Source organism: Haliaeetus albicilla, chromosome 14, assembly GCF_947461875.1.
Source record: "Haliaeetus albicilla chromosome 14, bHalAlb1.1, whole genome shotgun sequence".
Classification (NCBI taxonomy): domain Eukaryota; kingdom Metazoa; phylum Chordata; class Aves; order Accipitriformes; family Accipitridae; genus Haliaeetus; species Haliaeetus albicilla.
This window is the reverse complement of record NC_091496.1, coordinates 785,424-813,150: the sequence shown is the minus strand read 5'-3', so window position 1 is coordinate 813,150 and position 27,727 is coordinate 785,424. Positions and strand designations below refer to the sequence as shown.

The window sequence follows — 27,727 nt, the reverse complement described above, 5'->3', positions numbered from 1 at the left end:
TTTACTTTTTATAATGTTGTGGTTATGTGACTTTTTTGGATAGTAAACGTGAGCTGCTTGGCATGTGTACAAACTCCAGCAAATAGCTACTAGGAGTTAAAAAGCAGTGGCTCAGAAAACAAGTGGGATTACAGGACTAAGTAAAAATATGGGAGGCAGTTAACCAAAGGTACGTTTGGTTAGGCAACTCTGAATTGAGTTTTTAATAACATGACTGAGTTTTATTTTTTATGTCCACCTCACATGGCCTTTACTCTTCATACTTGAAATAAGAAAGATCCCTGAGATTTCTTTGCTTGCAGTGATTGCATCTGAAGAGCTGTTTTGATAAATGGTGTTAGTTTGTATGCATAGGGACGGCATGGCCAAGCAGACTGGCTTCATGAAAAATGAAAGATGAGGAAAATAAGACTACTGCCTGCTGTGCTAAAAGCAGCATCTCCGTTTTCAGTGTACTTGAATTATATCTAATTAAATCCATTGGCATGTGTATCTAAAACAAACTCTGTGCTCCAGATGTTTTTCCTCTCTGAATGCATGGTGTAAGTAGAGTAGTATTACACGTGACTGTCTGGATTCACAGTAGCAGTGTAAATCTTATTTGGCATGTTCTTAGGTCTTCCATTTATTTCCTAGCAGGTAGGATTTTTTTAAAATTTCTTTTCTGATTTGGCTGGTTAGATGTTGTAGGCTATACTGGTGTTTCAGGCAGTGTAATTTTGAACATGTTTTTCTCTCTAAATAAGTGTATATAACTCGAGCACTTTCAATAAGGACAAGGCTTCCAGAACCTGCTTGGTTTTGCATGACTGTAGTTCTACAAAATGAATTCCATTTTGGCAAAGAAAATAAATACTTGAATAACCACAGTCTCCACTTTAAAGGTGGCTGTAGCTTTCCACAGCTATAACCACAGCCAAAAATCAAAATAGAAGCTGTGGGAAGACAGAAGCCTGTGACATAAATTGTGATTTCAGCTGTTCCAGATCTGTTTCAAGCCATCTTGACCAGTGACAATAATGGAAACTTCCTGGTATCCCCAGCTCTCCCAAACCAGTCTGCCTTCTGTTGGAACAGATGCAGTTAAACTCAAATGGCCTGTAGTGAATATATTCATTTCTTACCATGTTCCTTAATGATGCCAAGGAAATGAAAAATGCTGAAAGTTTGAGTATTTTGGGTTGAGTATGTGGTTCTTGATGACTTTCCACAAGCACTTCCCCAAAAGTGCTAAACTTTTACCAAACCGCATTCCTATTTCTGTAGAAACAGGTCTTCTCCTTTTTTCCCCTCCCTGCAATACTGAAGTCTACAGTGGGGATCTTTAATACTCCTTGGAGCTACAGAAGGACTCTGTGGATTCTACAATCACTAGGGTCATGAAGGCTCCAGATCTTACAGTACATGCCTCCAGATGTTACAGTACATGCCTCTAAATACCCTCCATGATCATCTTCTCAACTGCTATTGCTTCTCTGCCTGCCTGTACTGCCCCAAAATTTAAACTCTGGAAGGCTAATGATTTGTCTTTTGCAAGGCTTGGTAGAATGTCCCTCATGGCAGTTCTGCTTAAACTCTGACTGAGAATATTGGCTACCTTAAACATGATACAAAAGAAGGTGTTTCAGATGTATTTAGCTAATTTCTCTACTTTAAATGTATTTAGCTAACTTCCTTTCCCATATCTACTTCTATATAGTGGTTTCTTGTGAAAAAATAAGTAGTTTTGCAGAAGTTCTCTGACTAAAGAGCTTCCAGTATTGCTAAATCTCACTCTTTGATAACTTCAGAAAGTGTGTGTTAGTCTTGAGAAAGATGCTTTTTACAGTGTATCCAATCTTCTGCTTTTTTTGTATATTGATCTGAATTTTATGTGGAAAATTATGTGTTCAGTGATTATACTCTTTGAAATAGCTTTTCAATGTTCCTGCATATTCTCCTGGCAGGAGCACCACTTGAGGATACAATTGCAAAGTTAATTCTTTTGTCTGTTTTTTCAGCAATCTTTACTGTTTTCTTTTTCTTCCTTTTTTTGCTTTCTTTCTATTTCTGCCTCTCTTGCTGCCTTTCTCTCTTGCTGTGGGTATTGCTCAGAGTATTTAGACCTGCAGTCAGAGGGTATGTATGACGGTGACCTTCTCAGGGTTCCAAACATCCACCTGACAAGTAGTTTCTCCCATTAGTTACTTCATACTGGGCTGGAAAAAAGAGCTGTTGGACCATTGGACTGGGAAAGCTCATCTTTTCACAATCAGTTAAAACAGATCCTAGAAATTATATTTCGAAAACCTGAATTTGAGGTTGTGTATAGTCCTTTGTGAAAGTATGCACACAGTCAACATAGCCATTGATGAACCATTAAAAAGCAAATAGAGTGTTTAGTAGTTTCATGCATCGTGTCCTTGAGCTTCTGCCATTCCACCTGTTTGTGAGCTCTTTCTGCAAATAGGATTTTTTTTTATTATTTTAAAGGGAAAGTTCATGCTCTAGTCAGGATGACTATAGGGAAGCCTTGCTGACTGCTGTTTGCTAATGCACACACTGCTAGAGGTGCTGCCTATGTTAGGTGGGGTAGTGGTCAAGTCTTTTTGACTCTTTCTCACAACAGCACTAACAAATATTTTACTTGCATGTTGTAATACGCCATAAAATAATGGTTGATGTATTTTCCAAAGGCTTTTTTTTTTCTTTTTTTGTTACCAAATACTTTTTTTTTCCCCAATGTTTTCTTTCCATTTTAAATTGTGGTTTTTTTACTGATTATTTTCTAGAATTCATCCATTGAAATTAATTTTCCCAGTCACTGTGCAAGCTAGCAAGACTTTGCTGTAATTTCTGGATGAGATCAGAGACAAAAAGAGAAATTCACTGTAATAAGCATGTCTCATAACTGTTTAATTTGAAGAGGAGTATGTTACAGCAAACATGTAAACTTTCAGTTGTAGAAAGCACAGTTACCTGATGAAGAGAAATACCATCTTGACTTCTCTCAGCAGGAGGTTCAGGAAATGCAGCTCAGCATGTGCCTGCAGTCTCCAGAGACTAAAGGCTTTCAAAATTGTAAGCTGCATGGTATTTTGAAATAGTTGTAATTACAACACGTACTTATTTAACTTACTATTTTAATAATTAACAATGTCATTTTAACAAACTTTTGAAAGTTTTCTGCCTCTTTCATAAGTAGGCAAGTACGTATTGCATTTATCTCACACTACGTGCTATCAGACTGTACGTTTTGCCAGAAAAATGTAGTAATATTCCAACTGTTAATGAGTGATCTGAGAGGTGTAGTCCATGCCAGTATTTGGCTAAGCATTCTCGAAGCTGTTCAGAGCAAGCGCAAGCTGTGAAGGTCTCGGAAATTTCTGCAAGGCTTTGCTGAAGTTGTAGGAGCAATCGATGAATGAGATAGGTGAAATGTGAGGGCTCTGCAGCAGTGTTAACCCGGGCAGCTCCGTATTGCTCGTGTCTATCGATCTATGTGTAGCAGAACAGTCATGAGACTTGCATTTAATGGGGAAAGCAGAATAATGGATGCAAAAGTGTATGCAATGTGAGCAGTACTTCTTGTGGGAAATGACTTGCATTTCTGTGTCTGTGTGCTTAATTTTTAATGGTATGATATTAACCCAGCTTTTGAAAATCAGAAAGAAGAAATGCAAAAGCTTATCTGAAGTATTTTGCTGCTGAGTTGTTCAAATAAGGTTTCTAAGGAGCTCTTAAAAAGATGAGCTACACTTAAAAAATCTGGCTAAAAAAAATCCAGCTAAAAAAAAAAAATCCAGCTTTGCTGTGTATGGTGATAGTGGGCTTGGGATGTTTGCAACTTTTAATTTCTCTTCCCCTTTAACTTTACCTAAAATGCTTTTTTCCCATCTAATCTTTTCTTTTTTCTTTTTTTTCTTTTTTTCTTTTTTTTTTAATGGTTGGATATGTTTACTGTCCCTTTTCCCTAGTGCCTCCTCACCCAACTAGCTTGGATAAGCAACTGAAAAAGAAAGTTTAGAGGGGAGACTGGAATCCATCTGAAAATAGTGGTTGCTGCCTGTTAAAAACAAATATATTTCTTCTGTGTCTGTATGATACCAACTCTCATTTAGTGCATTCTTCAGCTTTGGAGGCAGACACTGTAGGTGCTGCAGCGGTTTCCTTAGAACTGAGGTGAAAATGAGAAAACACTAGCAATTTCTGCATTTTGCAGAAATTTCTTCAGTTTCTGCATTACAGTTTCTGTAAAATCACTGTAAAAGTCTCCCCTTGTTTCTGATCATACACAGTTCTGGGGTGAAAGTACTTAACTTTTGTTCTGACAGCAGTGACAACCCTAAATTGCTGAAATAGCTCAGAAATAGCAGCTGGCAGTGGTTCCTCCTGTTGCTCTGGGCATGGGGGCTGGGGGCTCCGTACCCCGCGGGGGTCCCCGGGGGTCCGGGCCGGGCGCTTGTGCAGGGTGGCCTTTGGCATTGGCTGTCACTGAGCAAGGAGTTTTGGTGCAGCGCCCGCTTACACGTGGCAGAGAAAATAATCCTCCAGTTTCCCAAGCTGAATGGAGTGACGTTGTCACAGTGGATGTTTTGAGCTCTCCCGTTTTTGGGATACATGTTTCTTTTCTGTGCCTGCTGACTGTTCATCTTGCATGACGTTCGGGTTCACCATTGCATGTGACAAGCATGAAGCATCAGCGTGAGAGACGGTCGTCTTGCTTCTATCTCCTTTTGCTGCCCAACTGCGAAGAGTTGCTGGAATGCTTTGGACAGATGCTGAAAGGAAACGAGCATGCTGTGGGAAATGGGGCATAGAGCATGATGCCACCATTTTTTGTAAAATTTGGCCGCGTATCAGTGTACATTTATTCAGAAAGAAACATAAAAGTGACTAATCTGAGGTCCCATTTCACCAGAAAACTTTTCCAATCAAAGGTGAATGCTTAGTGCAGTAATTGGCATAGACGGGACCTTCAAAGCTGACATAAGTGTTGGCCTTTTTAATGAAGATTGCATGTAAATTTGGAAGCCAGACCTCTCATGCTGTGTGGCTTTGTCTAATTAACAGCCAAGAAGTACTTTGGGAGTGTGTTGAGAAGTGCATGTGTAGCATGGCTGCCCTTGCATCTCATACTTTGTCTTGTGGTTGGTTGTTGCAGAGCCTGGTTTTTAAGGACTTGCTTGTGGGCTCAGCATGAGACTTGTGTTTAGGTACACTTTTTATACATGTCTTGCTTCTTTGTTTATAGTACAACTGTTTTTCCTAGTGTGTCTTCACGGTGTTTTGTTGTCTATGATACTAATTGTTTACCAAAGAGACTAGAGGATATCTAAAGTGTATCCCAGGAGCCACAGTAGTGAGCTTCAGAGGTGGGTAGAATTGAACTCTAAGGCTGTTTCATTCAGTATCAAATCCTTCTTTCCCAAAATACCTAAAGCTCTTCGATCATTTGGGACTACAGCATGAATTCTTTATAGAGCCTTTGGCAATGAGATGTAGATCAGTATTGCACTTAGCGTCGGGAAGAGCTGCTTTAGGTGCTGTAGCATGTGGATTTCCATCTGGCACTCCAATTCAGAGTCAGCTTGGCTTATTTGAACCACCAGCAAACCTGTTATAGCTTAATTTGTCTTGCTGGATCTGAGAGGCTCTCAGTAAATAGACCAGTGGAAAGACAGGGTGAGAGTGTGATGTGTTTTGCAGTCGTGCTGTCAAAATGGGTGTTAAAAAGAAGTTTGCACAGTGAAACTGAGCAAGAGAGGTGTTCAAAAAAATTGCGATACCCAAGTATTTTCTCTATAAAGCTGGTGGAAATCTACAGGAAGAACTGAATTGTTATCAGAAGTTAAGTGAGCTCCTGACAGTTTCATCTTCATAAATAGAACACTATATCACTTTATTTTAACTGGGTATCAGTTTTGATATAGAATGGTTTTATGACAGCTTCAGTGGTTATGAAGTATGAACTTTGTTGAACCCTGCTTTTCTAAGAAGAAATTGCACTTCAAGGAAAACAGTTGTATTGTTAGCTTGAGGAAACTTTGCATTTTCAAGATTTGGGCATTAGGGCAAAAAAGAATGAACAACCATTTTGTAGCACCTAAGGTCTGGAATGAGGATATACAATATTTCTTGTTTTCATGTATTATATTACATGTAGTAAAAGCTGAGAACTCCATGCTGTCTTTATGACAGATTTTTCCCTAAGAAGTTGATGGAGTTGAACTCGCTACTTGAGGGAGCTGCGAGTTTTCATTAGCACGTGAAAAGCAAATCTCTGCAAAGCATTCACATATGTGCAGGATGAGCAAGTCCTACACCCTGTGTAGGCTCATCTTTGTTGGGCTTCCAGCAGAACATGGAACCTTCCCCAGAGGCAGCTAGAAGCCAGAGTTCATTTTCTGAAGTCCCTTGTCTAAAGCAATGTGTGTGCATTTGGGAAAGGTCACTGGAAGCCTTCTTGAAACCAGATGTAATACTGTCTACCTTCTCTCCTGATGGTTGGTGTAAACAGAAAACCTGTTCATGTTTCCCAGTTGCAAGGTGGTATACATGTACGTATGTGTGTGCGTATATTTTGCACAGACACCAGTGACTTTGACGAGAAGTGTTTCGGTAACCTTCCTTTTCTAGTACATGTACACATCAGTTAACGTAAAATAACAGCTTTTAGAAGAAGTAGTATTTTAAATACTTCTTAGCTTAAAATTATTATTGTAATTTATCACATAATTATTCTAAGTGAAATCTGAGTGCTTGGCAGTACGCATCACCCAGAGGAGATGTGATTGTACCTGCCTCAAGGAACTTGCTGCCTTAAAAGGCAAACCATAGGTGATGTTTAAGATATGAAATACATCAGGTAACACATCAGGAAGAGTAAACAAGAATGACTGACTTGTTTCCCTTTCATCATCTTTATGATCCCCTGCCATGCTTCAAAGCAGTCTGGGAAATGTGCCATTGGAGGGTATTCCTCAGTTCATCACCCTCAAGTGACTATGGCCAAAACTCACCAAATTCCATGTTCTGAAGTTGGCTCTGGCAGGAGGTATTCCTTGCTGGTGACTGTAATAGCACACAGGTATTTATACCTCCCGGAGATTCCCAGCTGATTAATTGCCCACTTTCTTCACTTTGCAAGACACAAGGCAATAGTCCACCGCTGCCATAAAGTTTCTTTAGACCCCCAGAACTTCTTAAAGTTCTCCTGCACAAGCCCTGTTGCATGAAGGTCAAGTAGAGACTGTCCTGTTCAGGATGCTTTGAGCTCGGCTGTGTTGTACCTGTGGTGAAGCAAGCTTGATCAGGTCTGTTAAGCCCGATATTCACCAGGCACCCAGGTGAGGAGTCCCAAACCAACCAGCCAGTGCTTAGGAGGAGACATCTCCAACTTACTTCATGCAAACTATGTTCGAACCTTCTACGGGTGAAGATGGCTGGGCCTAATAATGCAGGTCCTATCTTCTAGTCTTCTAAGACTGAAGAGTTTGGACGTTCAGCTTGTGCACCGGGGGTGGTTAGATATCTCAGAAAGCATTGCAGTGCTTGTAGAAAGAGAGGAGTCTCTGCTACAAGTGACCTCCAGAGCAGTATTTGCAAACTTGGTGGTTAAGTTGCAGAATTTGGCTGTGATGTTGAACTTCGTGAACATAAAGGAAAATTGTCCCAGCTCTTGTGTTGGAAAGCCCAGTGGGTGTGGCCGTAGGTGGCATTCACAAGTTGTGCTGAGTGCTTGTCCATTGTGAAAAAAGAGACAGTTCTGGACAGACTTACACTTGCTGTTGGAAAATTTGTACAAGTGGCTTTGAATTGGAGCTTAAAAATTCCTAATTCTTTCTGGAATGGGAAGTATTAGAGATCCATTTGCAGAGCTTAACTAAGAAGAGTCTGCAGTAGATGCAGACGTTGTTGCTGATAACTCTTCTTCTTTAGCCTGCCTTAGCCAACCTCATGAGAGAACAGTTATATTCTTTGCGGGTGACATGCTCTCTGTCCCTGCCCTCAGCCCGGTCAGGGTTTGGAGCATGTAACCAGGCTGTTGGGTGACATGGAGGTAGACCATTTGATCGACTGCACTGGCAGCAAGGTCATTCCAGGCTGGCATTCAAGGGACACAGCTAGCTGCTAAAAATAAGCTGACCAGAGGAATACTAATCCAAAATATTTACAGGTACTAGAGTTTATTCTAGGCTAGAATTAGATACTGTTATGAACCATCTTGCCTGGGTCAGAGTATTCTGTGTTCCACGCAAACTCTTTGTTTTGTTTTACCCTGCTAGTTTGGCCTGTAAGTGTCCTTCTGCAGAGGTTTGCATGTCCGGCTTCGCTCTTCCGTGAGCCTGTTGAAGAGAGATAAATTTCCATGCCCCCTTAGTGGTCAGATGACCTCAGGATTTCATAACATTGGAATCCTTGTGTCATGGAAATTTTAGTGATTGAATTTAAGAAGTTTATCTTTGAGCAATTTAAATCTCATGAGCTCCAGTTTCTTGTGGGGGAAGTCATTTTCTAATGACATTTCTGGCAACTTAGTTCAATTCTCTGCTGTCTCATCTATCCCCTGCAGTTTCTCTAAGGTATATTTTTGCACTTACAGTATTTCTTTTTACGAGCATGTTAGCCCTTTAGGAAGGTAAATGTTTTGATCTCATTATTCCCCATTTTTAATGTATTTTTTTCAAGAGCACACAGAAAAGTAGCTACAGAAATAGAACCTTGATCTCAAAATCTCTATCACATGTCTTTAATTACCAGACTGTGATCATATGTATGCATTATAAACTCCCCTGGCAGCTGGTGACAGGATTCCAGCTCAGTCATCTACTGAGCTTTCCTTCCATTTTTGTAGGCTTGCTGTCTGAAAGAAGGAGAAGAAACCATTCTTGAAACTGGGACTGGGTTAAAACTGTGAGGAAGGTCATTCAAATACAAGCTTGTTCTCTGCCTTAGAAGGCAAAAAATAGGGATGTTCACAGAAATCACTTCTCTGGTTAGAAATATGGGTCTTTTAAAACAAATGTAGAAGATTTGGAGGTTTTGTGCTAGCAGGTTTTTTTCCTTTTTCAGGATTTGAGTTTCTACTTTGTTGTAGGGAGACATCATTGATAATGTTATCCCTCAGGCATGGGAATCTGTTGTCTGATGTATTACTGAAGGCGAGTTAGTTTAGCTCTGTTTGGCTTCTGAAGATACCACTCATGAACATCCAATCAACTTTTTTTTTCTTCCTCAGGATTTTAGGTTCTGTACTTAAATTTAAGTCTTTTCTAGGTGCACACAGAAGTATCAGGTGCCACTTGGGAAAAATCTGTAGAGCCGAGCCACGTAGGTGCCTGTATCAGGTCAGAAATGCACTTTGCCAAAACCAGCAGTTTAAGGAGCAGCAGACTTGGAAATCTGCTGTGCGGTGTTGGGTAACGGAGGGCAATTCCCGGAGAGGTGAACTCCTCTAGGCTGCCTTTCCTGTGAAAGGCTGAACCAGAGGATCTCCTGAGGTCCCTTCAGCCCGGGGCTGTCCTGTTGTCCTGTGTACTGGTACTGACAGTCGCCAGTTACCAGCAAGGCAAGCAGTCTGCTTTTGGTTTGTTGCTCCCAGTGGTAAACTTGACTTTCTGGACACTCTAAACTTGCAAAGTCTTGGCCAAGTGTACTTCACGTTTGCATCCTTCTGCTGCTTCTTTTCTGTGTTTGTCCATAGGAGAGCGCACCAGCAGACGTAGTGGCAGAGAGTGGTAAAATGTCTGGTTTGCAGGGAATGGGGATACATGGGGAAGTCTTAGGCTGGATTTTGCTGCAGGAAATCAGAATGCCTTTCTTGAGGAGCTGTCGGTTCTTGTGCGTATTTGGTGTTTTGTTGATTTTTAGGAAACATAGCCTCCAGGATGCATACACTGTTTTTTAATTCCAGTTTATTTTCGGTTCTTATTTCTTTATGGGATTTTTGTGGCCTGTGCTAGGAGAGGAGGAGGAATATTTTTTTCTCCATTGGAATTTAAGCCCTGTTAATTGACAATTTAACATGAACTTGAATTCTCCCCACACAGTGATGCAGACTGCATGGTTATTGATAAGCTGGCCATCACTGACATCGGAACAACAAAAACATCCAAACCCCTGAACAACGTGACCCAGCACTCAGAGGAGCACCAGAACACCGCTGCTGTTGTCACAGCTGTCACGGAAACGGCCACAAAAGACAGGTGAGATGGTCAAAATTCTCCTTTACCTGCCTGTGACAGAGAATTGGTTTTTACCATGCCACTGAATGCGGTTATTCTACGAGCAGTGTAAAGTCAAAGACAAATAGTACATCTAGAGTGTCTTGGAGTGCATTATACTGTAGGTAGTGTAGAGCTATTACTGCAATATATTGCACATATCTTTCTGTTTCCCAGAAGTGCTGTCAAATCATCTGGTTTATTAAGATAATGGACTTCTCATTTCTTACTCATGCATAACAAATACTCTGTTTGGGTTGTACATTCCCGTGAACAGATAGACTTTTACACTTAAAATATTATGAGGAATGTAGAAATGTGTTTTGATAACTGAACTAGGAAGTAATCTCAAGGAGAAATGATATTAATAATTTTTTGTGAATGTGACAGTTTAGGTCTTTTTAAATATGGAAGCCAATCCTTCTGCGTATCTAGTGCTATCATCTCCACAGCTTTGCTCTGGCTCCTGGTTTTGGCCAGAGAGATGCATATTAATAATGACGTGCTTCTGCTCTTCTTGAGCTAAGACGGCCTCTCTCGGGTGCCTCAATCCTCCTGGCGCAAGCTTGCTCTTAGATTGGATCTCAGATGATGGTGCTTAGCTGAAGCCAGACATCTGAGCCATCCTACGGGAACTTCTTCTCTTAGGTACTTTTGGTGAGAGGAAGAAGTTCTAACCAGCACTTTGAGCAACTGATCCACTCAACTCTACTCCATTAAAATCTGTCCTGGCTCTCGGCACTATTGCTCTTTATATTGCCCCGGTACAGCTACTGCCTAGTGTTTGAGCCCACAATTTACAACCAGCCTCACACAAATTCTAGTGCTAGTGTAACTCTTACTGGGGAGGAGGCCAAGTATCCCATCGGATCGTTGTTCTCTCCACCGCACTCCAGGTACTGTCAGGGCCCTGCGTGCACCAGCAGGCGCTGACAGGGTGACAGCAAAGTCGGGGGGGTGGGGTGGGGGGAGCGCAAAAACCCTGCAGACAAGGTTCGCAGTCCCGTGGGACCCCATCCAGTGATGGCCATTCACGTCCTCGTGCTGGGACGAGGTGGGTCCAAGGACAAGCCATGGAGTCAAGTCAGCAGGTCTGCGGCGGCAGGAAAGTGCAGAGCCGTGCGTATGGCATAGCTCCAGCAAAGACCTACATTCCCAAGCTCCCGGGCTGATGGTGGAGGGTGCCTGATGGGGGGAGGCCCCGGACAAGGCTGGTCAGGTCAGAGCCTTCTGAGAGACTCAGGACCCTGACGGTCATGTTCCAAACTTCTGGTTCGATAAATTAATTAATGTTGTATAATCAGCAGTCAAAGCTGACTTCTCAGTTTCTAGTTTGATTTTTAAACGCAGTATTTTGTAAAGGACTTGGAGGAGGTTCTTATTAGGAAGCTAATAATGTTTTAGCAGGCAGAAGAAACAAAAATAGAGGAAGGATGGCTCATATACTACTGAAGAGGAAAGTTTCTAGCCAGGATGAAAGTAAGCTTTAGGAGCGAGTATGTTCCAGCAGTTACATTTCTCTAATATTATTCTTTGGGTTTCTCCTTAGGAAAGAAGAAGTCTTGCCCTGTGCTGAAGCCACATTAAATGGCCCTGCTTGATGAAACAGATGCAATGGGACGTGTGTGATCCAGGCCAGGCTGCTACCTGGTGATGCAATTTGTCAATTTTTTTTTTTTTCACTTTAATTTTATTTTTTAATAAATGCTGCATTGATGAGAGAGCTGGCATTCAGGACCAGACATGTAGTTTCAACACCAACAATCTGTTCTGAAAGACACTTGCATTGTCTAAATGTAGCATTGATCAGTTAGTCATCACAGGAATGATGGGGTTCTTCCCAAGCAAGCCTTCTGCCTAATTTTAGTTCCTTGTCCCCTTCCCTCTCTCCCTTGTTTTTGTTTTATATTTGGGGTTCAGTCCTATTTTCTTAGTGTTATTGCACACAGTATTCAGCTTCTCTTCAGAAAGGTAGCAGGTCTAACGCTGGGACTTGGACAGTGCACAAGAGTCCCGCAGTCGTGTGACCAAAGTTCCTGATGGAGCTGTCTTTGGGCAGCATTTGCACCGCTTTTGTATAGCAATAAAGCCTTATCAGAAACATTTCATAGGAGGAAAAGATGCAAACACTTTAAATGGGATGAAGCAGGGAGGGATTTTATTTTACATTTTTGTGGGGTGGGAGGGAAGTCATTGACATTGTCCCAAGCCAGAGGCCAAGTAGCTAACTTGCTGTAATGCTGAACTGTCTTGAGAAATGGGAAGTCTCTTCATTCCAGTGAATTGCTCAGTGCTCTCTCCTCTGGAGACGTGACAGTTCACTGCAGGATCTTGGGTCAGTTAGCATTTGGTCTCCTCTGTCCGAGCCATCAAAACTCAACTTCCCGGATGTCATCCTCCGTTGGCTGGAGAGTATGCAAAGAAGGTAGCATGTTGTTTGCCAGCTAAGAGGATAATGATCCACTGGACTGCTGCCATGCAGGAACAAGAGCAGATATGGCACAAACAGGTTATCAGGTGTTTGCTGGCTTTTTGGAGACTAATGTATTTTCAAATTATTATGGAAATCCTTTTCTGTTTGTTTTGTTCTGTTTTTAAAGTTTTTAATGGATGCAGGAACAGCAACACTTTTGCACTTTGTACCTAGTGACAACATTGGAGAGTGAAATGGCCCCAGCACAGGACTCCTGCTGTTAGCCCCCAGGTGGTCGGTCGTGGAGAAGTTAGGGCGGGGGGGGACATGTACCGCTGCCTTGGGATGGTAGAGTAAAACAGTACGGAGAAATGGACTGCGCTTCAAACTGCCTGGGAGCAAGGTCAGTTGAAGGTGTGTACTTGACTCTGGAACACAGGATCTTCTGCGTAGGCTGAAGGACCTACTCCTGTAAAGACTGTACCAGTTTCAGACACAGGTCTGCACTGAGTGGTGCTGGCCTCTGCGTTGAGCTTGTTCCCAGACCGGACTTGTGCACATAGATCATACGGGTGTAGATGTTGGGCCACTTGCAGAAGCAGGCTCGGGCTGGTAACAGCAGATTGCCACGACCAGTGCTCCAGTGCTTATGCTCTACTCCTGTAGTCTAGATACAGAGCTGGGCCTGCTTTTGTGTGTAAGCTGTATGCTGAAATCCACCTGTCAAATGTTAAATGCCGCTTATTTTATTAGTCCAAGACCTAAGCTGGAAAATCATTCACTTTGGAATAAAAGCATGAAGCTTGACACATAGGTAGCCAAATAGCTTACTTTCAGATATATTCTCACTTGTGCATAACGAGGGACTTTACCCTGTGAGTATTAAAAAGTACCTCACACAGATCTGTTGTTATGAGCAAAGGCATCCTAGCCAGACTTCAGTCTTCTTAAAAAATACTTTATTTTTAACTGTGATATGTATGTAGTGCATATTGAATTTTCTTAACTGTATTGAGAGCTGGTGTTGGGGGGGGAGTGAGATGAACAAAATGTTTTCACAGTTAGAGTCAGTCTGTTCTGCTGGATCAGTATCCGACGGTGACATACCCGCAGCACGAGGTTATCTTTGTGTGCCCAAAGATAACGTATTTTCATTTTTGCTCTTAGGGAGAATTGAGGATTTGCTTTGCTGGAATACCAGATACGGAGGTTGCAGTGCAGAAAGCAGGATGAGATTACTGTGTGCATCTTGGAAGTTGGGTGCTAGGGTTGTGGGCCACTTGTATGCTGCTGACATAGCTGTGATTTCTCTCAGCTGCAATTACTGGGTAAGCAGGTGCTTTCGTGGCACAGTACTGTTGTTCTGGAAGTCTTCTCACTCACTCCTTGTAATTTAAAATAATAATTTAAAGTTACGTTGCGCTGGGAGGAAAAATCTCACTTTCTGCTTTGGTTACGCTGCTTGCTATTTGGAGATCAATCCTACCCTTAGCCAGGATTATCAGAAATGATTAGTGGTTTTGAGTTCCTAATTGGAGACACATTAAAGTCTTAATTTTCAGAGGATTGGTGCTAGAGTTTTTCTGAAAATCAGGTTCTCTTCAGGCATTCTTTAAACACTTAAAAATGATACTATGAAAACTGAAAAATCATTCTTCTAATACATTAGTTCAGCTTATTCCAGCAGCTGGTTGAAGACCATGATTGGGCTTCAGTCCCATTAAATACCAAGTGGCAATAGTTCTCTTCCAGTCTGTTCTCATTCATGGTTCTTGACTGTGGTGCTTGCAGGTTCCACCATGCTGCAATTATGACCAAGTCCATTTAGGATCAAGAGATTAAGGGGAGGTGTCCATAGCAAGCACAATTTGATCATCCTTCTGGCTTGATACATTTTCAGCCACCTTGTTAAACAGATAAATGATTTTTGCGTTAGGTTACGTCATAGACAGGGGTCACCTTACATCACCTCAATCCGTGCTGGACGATGTTGCAAGAATACTGATTAGCTGTACCTGCCTGATCTGTTCATGATGCCTTGGTTTGGGGAGCAGTAACCTCCACCCGAAAAGTGATACAGAACAGTTGGCAGCAATAACATCCTAAAATGTTTCAGAGAGATAAGCAAGGATGTGTCTGTGCCTTTCGTTGCAGACTCTGAACTTGTTGTTCGTTAGCTTTTGGTTTTGAGTCAATAAATTTAAATGAAAGCTTTAATAATATATTTAAACATATCCAGTAAGCAGATCTAAAACCACAGTTTAGTTACTGGGGGACACATTGTCTTAGTTTATTAATTTGATTACTGGTGTCCAGTTACTTTTGTGATAAGACATTTTACCGGTAGTTAACTAGATTTGTAGAAATGCACAAGCTCTCTTGCTTTTGTGACAGTGAATGATTCCTCCACGTTTGGGAATTAAGCTCTGAGCTATACCTCATCGCTCCCGTAGGATTGGTCTTCACACCAGCCAACAAGCTGATCTAGAAAAAGTTCCTCATGCTTGGTTTGTTGGGGTTTGCAGTTCAGAACAGATCCAGAGTCAGATGATGGTTTCCTTGCCTGGCTCAAATGATTTTATAGGTAAACCGTGCATAAATTTCTTTCTCTTTCTAAGTCTGAGCTTCCTGTCTATCTGGAGTCACAGTGAATATGTTGAGGTTGGAGGGTCCCATGCCTGTAGTCGGTGGCCTCTCTCAGTCCCTGTTGCTGTCTGAGCTTTCTTCCTTGCCGTCCCAGACTGCTGCCCAATGCTCTGCAGGGCAGCTGGGCGCTCCGACTGCTTTCTCTTTTCAGGTGACCGTAAGGTACAGCATGCAGTGACTTGACCAAGCCCTTTCCACAGGTCAGGCCGTGCCACATGCAGTGCCAGCACTGTGTCTCCGTGGCGGTTATTCATGGTGGCGTCTTGGGGCACACTGACTGCGGGAGAGCTGCGTTACCTTCTCACCGAGTAAGCCCTGTGCTCTAGGGAAAGACTCCTACTCAAGGTTGTAGCGGGATGTATTGTCTACTGAAAATGGATTTACTTAACCCAGCTGTACCCTTTGAAAAACACCTCAGCTTGCTTAGATACTTGGTCAGAAAGCAGTGGAGACTAAACAGAAGTTATATTCAACACTGTCCTTCCTCATTTATGTGCAGTATTTTGAATCTGTCCATATCGATATGGTATATAAAATTTTAGGTTTGAATATGTATACTGATGAGTGTGTATATAGATATATATTTGCAATATGTATTATTCCATGTATATTTATACACACACAGTTGGATATTGTGAGAAACCTGGTGAAGCAGACACTCAGAGCACAACGAGCCTAACTTTTATATCTATGTACAGCTCCGTGATCAGTAGCAAGTCATCGATTAAACATTTGTTGTACAAGACCAAAACCAGCAAGGCATACCTCACTGAGGGGAAATGGTTCTGCTAGAACATTCTAGTTCAAGGATTTTACCCAACTGGATGTTGATACGGTGGATTACAAGAGAGCAGCGGCTTCTCCAGTGATCCTGCTGTTGCGGGCATCCCTGCTGCTGCAGAGCCTTGCCCACGTGCTTTCGTGCTGGTGAGGAGGGGGCCTTTTCTGCACAATTAGCAGTTAAAAAGTGATCAGTTTAGCCAACACTAAATAATTCTTGAATCATAACACATTTATCTTTGGCTGGTTGGACTGTGGGAAAAATATGTTACTTTGGATGATGCAGCCGTTCAGCTGTCCTGCCATCATCACATCAGATGACTGTTTTCAGGCATCCAAACTCCTGTGTTCAGTACCTGGGTATTAAACTGCGGGGAGAGCACAGCTGTAGGGCTTGCAGTCAGAATAACCCTGTACTGCAGAAAGATCAAGTGTAACTAGTTTGGAGCCATGGAGATGTGATCTGATAGCAGATAAAAACTCAAGTGGTTTGGATTAATTATTTCTATTGCTCACTACAGGCTTTTAATGCTGGGTTCAGGGACGACAGCACTACGAGCAGGCGGGTGGTTACGTACCCTCTTCAAACCAGGGGAGATCGGGCATTGGGTTCATGGGCTTGCTGTCCCAAATTGATGAGGTCCTCTAAAATTGTATCCACCAGCTTCAAATTAAAGTTTAGGTGAGGTAGTCCTTTGAAGGAAAGTGATTAAGGGACATGATTGTAGTTTATTCAGTTTCACCAGTCTTCTAACAAAATTTTCCCACACAAAAATACAATTTATTGCTGCTTCTCTTGAGTCATAACAATTATGGCAGGCAAAATCCCAGTTACTCTTCTGGGTAATAGGTCCTCAGCAAAGCCTGATAGAAATTTTGTAAGCGTTCAAAGGCTTTGCTGCCCTTATTGCTTTTTAGCAGCTTAGCCTTATTGCAGCTGGCAAGCAGAATGGAAAAACAGTGGGTGCACAAATTTATTTAAAAAAAAAAGAAGAAAAAGAAAAAAATAAAACAGCAAAAAAACCACAGTGTTCCCCTCAGCATCTATTCAGAAAGGTTCAGGCATCCCAGTTTGCCAGTGGAAAGGTTTTAGGTATGGTGCAGTGTGCAAGGTGAATGAAAGTTAAGGGACATTCCTAAATAATATATCTAAAGGAAAAAAATTTTAAATGGCTTTATTGTTGTCCACAGACATCCCAAAATCATTCTTCCAAAAATTAGCCAGTGAGCCGTAATCGAAATCATTATTTATCAGTGGCATAACTTAGAGCAAACCTTAGTGCCAGTCACTAAAGGTTTACACCACACTGCATGCTCCTTAATGCTTCAGTCTCGACTTAATCCTTCCAGCCACAAAGCGCCTTGATTTCCCTCCTGCCCAGTTAAAGCTGTGCCTGAGAATACAGCCTGGGGCTGTAGAGCCCTGGGCTAGGGCTTTTTGGTTGTTACACCTCTTTCTCTGCACTTCTTGTCTGACACTCTTAACTGTCGTCAGTAGTGTTTTCATCAGTATGTACTAGTAAGTTATTTCTAGACTTCACCTTCCATTGTGCTAAGCACTGTCTTATTGCAGTGATAATCACAGTAAAGCTGAGCCTCATTTTCTTCAGTTGTTCAGTTTATCTGGTAGGGGAAACAGCTGCTGTATGGCAGAATCCCCTAATTTCTGCAAACGTTAAAGACCAAAGTGGTTTGCCAGTTGTGGAAGAGGTGCCACAAAGTCTTGCAAGTACTGTGATACTGACCAGGCAATTTGATGTCACCTGAGACTTCACGAGAGGAAAGTCCTGCATCCTGGCTGCCAGATTAATTATACTTGATAAATAAGATCATTCGATATTTTTGCAATGTAATACTTGACTTTTTTGATGCCATATAGCAGCTCATCTTGCAGTTTTCACTCATTTAAGGAACAGGTTTTCTTCTCCTCTTGCTCTTCCCAAAGCAGTGATCTCAGCCTGAATCATGTTCAGAAATTATAAACAATTGATTTTTTTGTTACCAGGGGTTTTGCTGTTGTTAGAACAAAATGAAACCTGCTGTTTACAATGGGATGCCAATTCTCTTTGTTTCGTTTGTTGTTAGGTTTTTTTACCTGGCATCAGTTCTCTCTGGAATCCTATTCTGCCACGTACTCTGTTGTTCTGAAAGCATCTGTATCTTCGGTTGTGGGCTCTCACAAGGCAAGCGTAATGCACCTACATGCTTTTTTGCCAACCCCAGCTTTAAAATAAAACATTTTTAGGTGCTTCTCCCTGAAGGGAAACTCAGTTTCTGAATCTCATCCTAGTCCTTTCATGTTAGGGGAGAACACTCGGTGGGGGAAAACACTGAAAGTGTTGTGCAGTATGATGCAGGTTCGTGATTTAGGAGTGCGGCTGTTGGCTTGTGGTGCAGGAGAGTTTTTCTCTGGTTTGGACGTCACAGGCCATTAAAAACCAACCAGCCAAACAGCTGAAAGATATGCCCTTGTTCTGAGAAGATCTTACAGCTTTCTGTTTGGATTGCATGGGATGGGGGCTTTACTTCTGGAAAAAAAAAAAAAAAAAAAAAGTTGATGCGTAGGAAAGAGGTGAAGAAGAACGGAGAGCTGTACTCGGGTGTATCCATCTTCACAAGGTCGTGTCATTCGGGAGCTTAATGTTAATTGGCTTAAACTAGGACACGTTGCATTCAGTACAGTACACAGAAAATTCACAGAGGCCTCTAACTAAACTGATGATGCTGCACACTTCAGAGTGGTTTTAGGAAAGCTGTTCCTTTCATTGCACAGTACATTTCACATTACTGTTAGCTTCTGGCTCCTTAACACATATTGTGCTACTGCTTCTTTCTTTTCTAGTCTTGTCCTAAGTTGTGTGGTTTCTCTAACCAGGGTGTAAAAGGATTTGTTTAAGCCTTGTTACTCAAACCACCATGTAATCCAGGGTATGGTTGTGTATAATATGGTTAATGCTAGGCTTGCAAGGATTTAGTTTTATTTTCAAGAGCAACATGGGCGGGGAAGAGCTGAAGGCGCTCTGAAAGCTAATTAAAGTAAAACCTTGGTTTTGGAGGCTATCAAGTGTATTGACATTGAGTGCAGCAATATGTGTCTTTTATAAAAAAATCTAGGGCTTAGGTATTTATTTGTAACTGTTCTCTATTTGATTCAATAGCTAGCTAATCAGGTTGCAACAGGATTTTTTTCCTTTGCTCTGCTGAGATTAAATCTGAGTTTGTGGCGCTTTGCTATTGCGATAGGTGCCTCTTTTTCAGATCCGTCCCCTCGCAGTCTGTGCATTCCGAGCTCAAGTAGAGCACAGTTGTCTCTAGTGGAGCTGAATACCTTGCTGCTGGCACATGGCACAAGAGGGGAGAGCTCTGCGTTTTGGAAACGGGTGGTACGACCTTTGTAAGATGGGCTAAGACTGACTTTATGCAAGTGATTCCCCTCCCCCCCCATTTTCTTAATAAATGTGTTGTTTCAGCAGTTTTTGTTTTGTGGATAGAAGATACGTGCATTGTTAGTTTCTCCATCAAAGAAAGAAAACATTTTTTGAGAAAAAAAGGGTCCCAAACTTGAGAACAACCCAAACCCCACTTGTAGCTCGTTCAATCTTAGAAAGAGACATTTAGTATTAAATATCATTTCTTGGTAAGGTTGCACCAGTGTGTTCACTCAGTCAGAACAGAGTGCCATATCTCAGACTTGGGCATTGTGAGCTCTAAGCACAGGATTTCCATTATTACTAAATTTTAAAATAACTCGTGATGAAGTTTGAAGTAATAATTTTACCTTTGCATGACAACTTGCAAAAAATAAATCCTTCTGGTCAGGGGAACTGCGCGTTTTTAGTTTCATTATGGACAGTGCCTTAGCTTGGTCCCAGAATTATGCATCGTTAATTATTTTTATAGGTCTTAGGTAGCAGAAATGGACACCTTAGAGGTGCTTAAAGAATAGACCATTTTTAAAATTCAGTTCAGTGAAAGTTTAAGATTCTTTGGCAAATAGGTTTGATACAATTCCTATTGATTTCATACTGGCTGAAGTTTCCAACTTTATAAGGAATGCTGTTTCATTTGGGGCGAGAAAGCAATTTTTGATAATGGTTTCCCTCCGTGGTAGCTGCTGATAAAATGCCAGCTGATAGGAAGTTTCTAGTAAATCTAAGCAGGCATCTTCTGTGTACATTCACTATGAACTTTCTGACAAATTTGAATGGAGAAAATAAACAATTTGGCTCCTATATGCTAGCTTATCTCATCTAAAACTCACTTACCTCATTACTAGAAGGGCATTGTGGTGACCAGTCCAACCTCCCTGTTCATTTTTGTACAAAAATTAACTGTATTTCCTAGTGACTGTTATCTGTCACCTTTCACAACATAAGTATAAAAATGTTAGTGAAATATGCCTATGTGTAAAATGTATTTTTATATTTGATGCTGATCAGGAGAGACGAATCCTTTTTCTCTCCCTGAAGTTGGGGGGGCTTTTATAAAGGACAGATCCTTCCCCATCTATTTTTTATTTTCTCAAATTGTTTGGACAGATGTAAACTATTAAAAATCTTTTCTCATGTAATTTTGATGCTCATAGCTAGTTTTTCTAGACCTTTCTAGGAATTCTAGAAATGCTGTAGAGGATCTCCCACTGTCAGTGGATTTTTAGTAAGCTTGTCTTCTGCGGTAAAGCTTGCCATTGCCAGATGCTTGCAAAAGTGTCTCCTAGGCTAGATAATTAATGGAACTAAACTTGAAATGTAATTAACTACAGGCACAGCAAATGTTAATTGAAAACTTTTGTCGTGTACAGTGTGGAACTATTTCTTGCTCCTTGGTAAGCCCATGGAAATCCTTTGCTGAAATGGTGAACGTTGCGTCTGAGCCAGCCAGAGCTCGGTCGCCGGCGGTGAGGTCCTGGTCTTGCTCTGTCCTCCTTTAAGCACGTGCTGGAGTATATGTAGCCAGGTCTCTTGGATGCTGCATCCGTGTGGGCTTTCATGTACAAAATAGGTATTGAAGAATCACCTGTGGTACTTCCTTGCACTGGAGGCTGTGCGAGAGGAGGGTTGTGCTTCTCTGTTGTCGGGAACCCTGAGCTGGCACCGTGCTGGCATGTTCCTCCATGGTCCTTGTGTTCCGTGGTCCTCACCGCATGGCAGTGACATTGCACTGAAACCTTAACTCTTTTCCTGCTCATCCCATCTTCAGACTAAGGCTTAAACACCAAATTGTGACTGACTTGCCAGGACAATCTGGAAAAATGGCTTTATGCAGAAAATCACCTCTTTTCCCCCAAGGTCAGACGACATCCATCTCTTGCACAGCGGTGCGTTCTCTCTGTCCGGGCTCTCTCTACGTATCACCACCTCTCCAGGTGTGTCTGCTCAAACCATTCAAAGGGCAAAGAGGCAAAACGGCTTCTGTTCTCAGTGGCACCTTACAGAGCAGGGACGGACCCTTTTTAGGGGATTTGTCAGTTATCTGAAACGTGCCGGTATCGGTTAGGATAACACAGGGCACTAAACTTGCCTTGAAGTGCATTGATCACACATGTAATTTAAAGTTCTGCATTCTTACTCTTTCAGAATCAAATAACATAAAGAAAACCATTAATTACCTCATGCTGTAAATTTATGTAACATATGGATCACGTGAAAATGTGCGTGTTACATGAAAACATTAGAAGTTAAAAAAAAAGGAAGTATTTAGCAAATAACACAGTAAGTTGTAATAGTTAATTCAGTGTTCAGTTCCTATATATGATTTGAAATAGAAGCATTATCTTTGTAAAGAATATCTTCGCAGTCATTATCAAAGCACAGTTTTCTTTTTGTCTGAGACTTTGAACAGACTTTTCTTTCTTTCTTTGTTTCTTAAAATAAATTGGCCAAAGCACAGGGTGGGAGAGTTCAAAGTACTGGGGACTCCTTTGTTTCCTTTCAGAAACTTCTCTTCATGTGACACGTATCCTATTCATTTGTAATTAATTGCCATTTATTGCGACACATCACTCCTGCTATTTCCCTTGTAAACCTGTGAACAACTTCTCTCCCTCTGTCAGTCTGTCTGCTGAAACTTTACCAAGAAAAGGCATTTGTGCTCACTTAGATACTGACCAGCTCCTAGCTGGGATAGAGCCTGCCTTTTTTTTTTTGTTGTGTAACTTCAGTTTGTCTCACTTCTCACACTTTCCTACTTCACCTTTTATGGTACAAATCCACCAGACCATCCTTCCCTGGCCAGCCTTCCCCTGAAACTGTCTGCCACGGGGATCGGGGGCAGAATCGCATCATCTTGTGAGTACGTGTGTCGTCTTTCGTGCACGAGATGGGTTTGCGGCATCTACGGTGGCCACTCTGAGGGGGGTCAGGATCGCCCACTCCGCTGTGGCTGGGTCGGGTTCATCTGCCCCGTTCCCACCTGGGACCCCATCCTCGCCCCAACGGAGAGTTCTCCCTCTTTGCATTCCAGCTGATGACTGAGTGCCCTTGAAGGAGTGAACTGTCTCTAGGGCAAAACAATGATCAGCAATAAAAATTCCAGATATAAAAGCACCAGTGCCTTTGTTTTAGTTCAGAAGGAGTAATTTCTTCTCATTCCAGCTTTGGAACCAAGTCGTGTTTCATCTCCAGATAGCCAGGAAACGGGGAAAGAGAACATGATGCGCAGAAGGATCCCACGCTGTAATAATCATAATTTTCAAATACCCCACTGTTGTTCCGAGTGCCTTATATCCATCCAGATCCCAACAAAAGGTATTTTCAGTTCATTGCGCTCTCCTTCCTCTTACGCCTCCCTGACCTCATAGCTGCTTATGCCACTTGGTAGATCCCCCGGTGTGTGCCGCCGAGCTTCCCGGCTGTGGCCGTGTTTCCTGCGCGGTGAGCTCCTGGCTGAGTCCAGCGAGGTCTTCTTCACCAGGGGCTGCAACAAGGACCCCTTCTCTCCCTTCCGTGGGCTTTTATGTGGAGTTAGGGTGTGAAGATGATTTCAGGACCGTTACTGGTAGTGCATGGGGAATCAGGAGATGTTGCAGCATTGCCGTGCCTCCATGCAAAAGGTCCGTGGGTTGCCTTTAAGGACAGGGCTGTGCAAAGAGAACAGGCTCCTTTTTCTAAAGGATAATGGAGATTATGCGATGGGGGCTAGTGCAGCAGGGCATTTAACGTGGAGTAGTAAAGGTAAATTTGATGTACATCCTGCTGTCTTTTCAGAAGGTTTTATTGATGTCCAACTAAAAAATGTACGTTGAATTTGTCCTCCAGGTGTTAGAGAAACTATCCTTAAAAGCGCCTAAGAAATTGATTATACCTAATTTTGTGTTTAAATATAATATTTAATATTAAATATCTTATTTAATGTGTAATTTAAATCAAAATGTCATTTGTCAATATGGGCATGTAAATATTTTCCCCTTATGAAATATAAATATTCCTCATCTGAATTTTGTTTTTTGAATGAAAAGCAATTTTTCTGCAAAACAGTCACTGAGAAATACTTGAAAAGCTGCTGACAAGCTTTTCCCTTTTATAATTATTCATACTTTCAGTAGCAGCATGATACCAGTATAACTGAAAATAATGGAAACATTAAAACATTCTGTGTTAAATTAATACCTGCTGAAATTGGACCTCGCTCTGGCCATTGAATTCATCACAAGCCAGTTGTGCAGTTTGGGGCTGTATTTATGGATCATTGCCCTTTGGTGGGATCCTGCAAATCCGCAGCCTCTCACATGAAAGGATTCAGGTCAGGTCCTGAGCTGGCTTCGCCGTAAATCACAATGTCTAAAGGTGTACTAAGATGATGACTAATAGGGGTACTAGGAGAGATGAGAACATGTATTCGCCTAAGCTGTTCTATCGTGTCACTTGTTTGCAGGTTGTTAACTGGGTGGCATTGGCAGGAGCTGTGCCATTACTGGTGTCACTGGTGTGACACGGCTTGTCCTTGGGTGTTAGCTGGCCCGACCCGCAAGAAGCCCGGCAGCAGAAACCTTGCAGGCCTGTAATTATCCGCTCGTTAGTGCACAGCTAGGGTTAGGGGTCACGAAGCAGTAAAAACCTGCTGCCTTTGTCCTGTGTTTTCCCGGCATGGCGCTCGGTAGTAGATGAGATGCAGAGGCTTGTGCCACTTCCCTGCCGACAGCTACAGCCGGAGGGAGCCAGGAGAAACGCCTGGTGCTCGGCCGGGCTGGAGTTCCCAGAGCCCGCCGCGTCTTAGTGGAGCCGGAGCAGGCCAGGAGCCCTGGTGATGGACCTAATCTTGACTGCGGGGCAAAGGAACATCCACCTCCCCTGCAGGGGTTTAATTGCAGAGGCTTCGGAAGCAGCGGCTTTGCGTAGGTCTGTAATCCATCCTTAAAACCGGACCGTGAAACAAAGACAGGGGTTGGAGTTGGGCTTCCCCTGGGGTGGGCTGAGCTCGCTGGCTGGTTTGGGTCACAGGAGGTGCACGGAGAAAGCAGCACGACGTTTGTGTCGTTGCGGGTGCTGGAGGGATGTCGGAGCAGCCTGGAGAGCTCACAGCCCATCAGTGCAGACGGACTCACGGCCAATTTGTAAATAACACTTGACCTCCCCCACCCTGCTTTGTAGATACTTTTACAGCATCCATCAGAGTGTTAATTTTCCTGTTGGTTTCCTGTTTGGCTGAGGATGTAAGCAACCCAAGACTTGTGGGCTTGGACCATGAGATGGAAGAGAACAGAGGAGACCTTGTGATTAAAAGAATTCTTGGAATTTCACGAAAGAAAATTAATTCTTCTACCAGCCTTGTTGGTAATTTAAAGAGCAGATTTAGAAGCGAGAAATATACTTCCATTTGCTTGCTGTGCCTGAAATATTTTACGTGTATTTTTATAAATTCTCCTGAAAGCATCAACTGTCTCTTCTGCTTGCAGAAGGTTGTGCCCAATAAAAGAAAAGGCAGTTTTATTTGTGAGGTGGAAGTTGCTGGGACGAGGGCTGCGCTGGCAGGTGGCTGCAGGACGGGCAGGAGCAGATCCCAGGCAGGGTGAGGGTTTGGTGGAAGGAGCTGCTGGCCAGAGAGTGCTGGGTTTGTATGTCCTCGGCTCTTTATTCCCTTCTTCCGCTCTTCATCTTCAGTTGTTAATGTATATAGGGACTATTTATATATATATATATATTTCTAAATTCACCTTAAACCTATTTTTCTCAGAGCTTTTGGGTTTGCATATAAATTCTTGATTAGTAAGTGTGCACCTTCCAAAATGGCTTAATCATTGGTACAAATGAAAAGGTACTGGGCACACAGAGGAAGGGCAGGATTTGCTGGGGACTGGCTTCCACTGGGCTGAGGCGTGAGAACAAAATGACTTGTTACTGTTTTTTCAGTTCAAGATAAAATACAATTTTATACTTGTTGCCATCTTCTCTAGGTAGGTAAAGCTGTGTTTTCAGACTGAAAAAAAAAAAGTGCTTAAGGGTGTTTTTCATTTTGGCATTTTTCTCAGTGAGGCTCATGGAAAAGAAGGTTGTTGGTTTTTAACTTTTGTTCCTTGTCTGTTTCTGTCTTTGCCTTTTGTATCCAAATCGGGTTTTGACAGTGTGTAAAATTTAGATGAGCAGCTTCAGTTGAAATGTAAAGTTTTATAGAAACCTTTTTCTTGATCTGGTATTTTATAAACCTTTTCTTTAACACAACCCAAGTACCGGCACTAGATCAGTTTGGCAGTGCTTAAGACAGTCGTCTCATATATATATATATATATGTGTGTGTGTGTGTGTGTACCTGTATACATGCATACATATATGTATATACATGGAGTGGGTAATATGTATTATTGCACATTAAAATATCCATGGTTCTAATGATATTTTTTACTATAGGGTGTGTCTGCTCAGACAAACAGAAACTTCCTTTTTAGGCTCTGATTTTCCTAACTCAACAGGACACCATCATTTAACCAGTTAATTTGCACTTAGCATATTTAAAGCAATCGAATATTAAATATTCTTTGCCACCTTATCTTGGTCCACGGTCTGTTGAATTGAAGCTTCTGGAGTTGCTTCTCCGGGGCTTTTCCGTAACCTCCATCGGTTTCTTTCCCATTTGGCTGCAGTTTAGACTTGAGGTAATTGGAAACGTTTGGCTTTTTGACTGTTAGCACAAACCACTTAAAGGTCTGTCCTTTCAGGACAGACTTAAAGCTTTGTCTGTCCACCCCAGAAAATCCACCTTAGGCTAAAGGATCCAAAATGCTTGTTTAAACTAAAAATAAACCAAAACAGGTTTGGGTTTTGTTTTTTTAAATAATTCCTTATCTCCAGGAGAACTGGGAGGCTGTAGTGACTGCAGCGATGCTGGTCAGAGCCTGGGAGCTTGGCATGTTCATCCCAGCATCTCCTAAAGGGAGCGGAGCTCTGGCCGGGGAGGGTGCGTGACCATCCCGGGGCGCCCGCGGCTGTCCCCTGCTCCTGGGGTTTGCTCTTGGCTGCAGCCACTCATTTCAGGAGAGGATCATGGAGACGGCCACCTTTGCCGTCCCTGTGTCACAACCAAGGTAGAGCTGAAGCTGGGGCCGTGGGGGATGTGAGGTGAAACCTTCCTGGGCCCCTGAGAGCAGGAGATCCTTTAAATCCACTGGTCCAAGCTGGGGGAAGGCACTGCAGTGGGGATGGGGCATTAACGTATTTGAGAGCTGGCTTTTGCAGTGCTTGGTACCCAGACGCGAGCCCAGATTTTCGGCATAGCTCTGCACCTGATTTTTCTCTGCTCTTCTGAAAATCCAGTCGTTTTGTTCCGGTGTCCCGAGAGCCGAGTTTCCCTGAAAATCTGCCAATGACCTGTTGAGCACTGTCGGGAAGTCCAGCTGCTGTGCTTCCCCGAGGAGTGGTTCAGGGGCAGGTTTTATGTGCAGGCACCCTGGTGGCCTGGCTAGAAAAGCAAGCGTTAGGGGCTGAATCTATGCCTTTTAAAAAACCCACAACCCATCAAACGGTGGCCGATAGGTAAGATGCACTCTGTATAGCAATAAGAAACACTTGCCTGCATAGACGGTGTCCTGGGGCTGTTGCAGCGGCCGTACCGGTAATGGCTGATGGATGAGACCGTGGCTGGTGTGGGGAGGGAGGGTCCTCGCAGAGCCCTGGACCCCCGGGGCTCGGGGCTCGATGCCGGGGAATGCAGAAATCCCGTTCTAGCTTCATGTGGCCTTTCCTCTAAACTGGGAAGGGGTGGCAAAGGGGGGTGCCCACCTGGGTTAATTAATTTAGTGCAATGACATAGGGGAGCCTTTTTTCTCATGATGCCTACTGCCCTTAAATGTTGAAACCGGGTCTTTGTAAGCAATGTCTGTGTATCTATGTGTATATATGAGGGACAAATTTTAAATTACTGCCTTTTTTCCCTGTTTATTTTTCTGAGTAATTCCAGATGTACTTTAGTCTCTCTACTGTCAAAACTTTTATATTGTAAATCTGATGCTGGTGGCTTTTGGTTATTTTGGTTTTTGTTTTTGTAAAAAAGAAAAAAAAAAAAAAAGAAAAAAGAAAAAGAAAAAAAAAAGTCTGCATCTCTCTATGTTGTCAGTTTTAGGCTGTAAATTCCAACTATCAATAAAAGTTCAAAATTCACGTGCCAGTGGTGGATTCCTCCATCCTGCAGGACATGCTCAGCCCCCGCCGTGCTGCATCCCAGTGCTGCATCCCACCTACAGCTTCGCTCTCCA

At 42.5% G+C, this 27,727-nt stretch overlaps 1 protein-coding gene across 4 annotated transcripts in view; it reads left to right on the top strand.

Moving 5' to 3' along the window:
* The window catches only part of PPP6R2 (protein phosphatase 6 regulatory subunit 2), a 122,614-nt gene extending 96,589 nt beyond the window's left edge, over positions 1–26,025 (top strand). For 3 of the 4 annotated variants that reach the window (XM_069801435.1, XM_069801436.1, XM_069801433.1), the window contains 3 exons: positions 2,095–2,118; positions 10,032–10,187; positions 11,755–26,025. In XM_069801435.1, coding sequence (XP_069657536.1) covers positions 2,095–2,118; positions 10,032–10,187; positions 11,755–11,806 — 232 coding nt within the window. In that variant the 3' untranslated portion in view covers positions 11,807–26,025. The remainder of the gene's footprint in view (positions 1–2,094; positions 2,119–10,031; positions 10,188–11,754) is intronic. The other variant, XM_069801437.1, reaches the window with a different exon arrangement.
* The last annotated feature ends 1,702 nt before the right edge of the window (positions 26,026–27,727 follow it).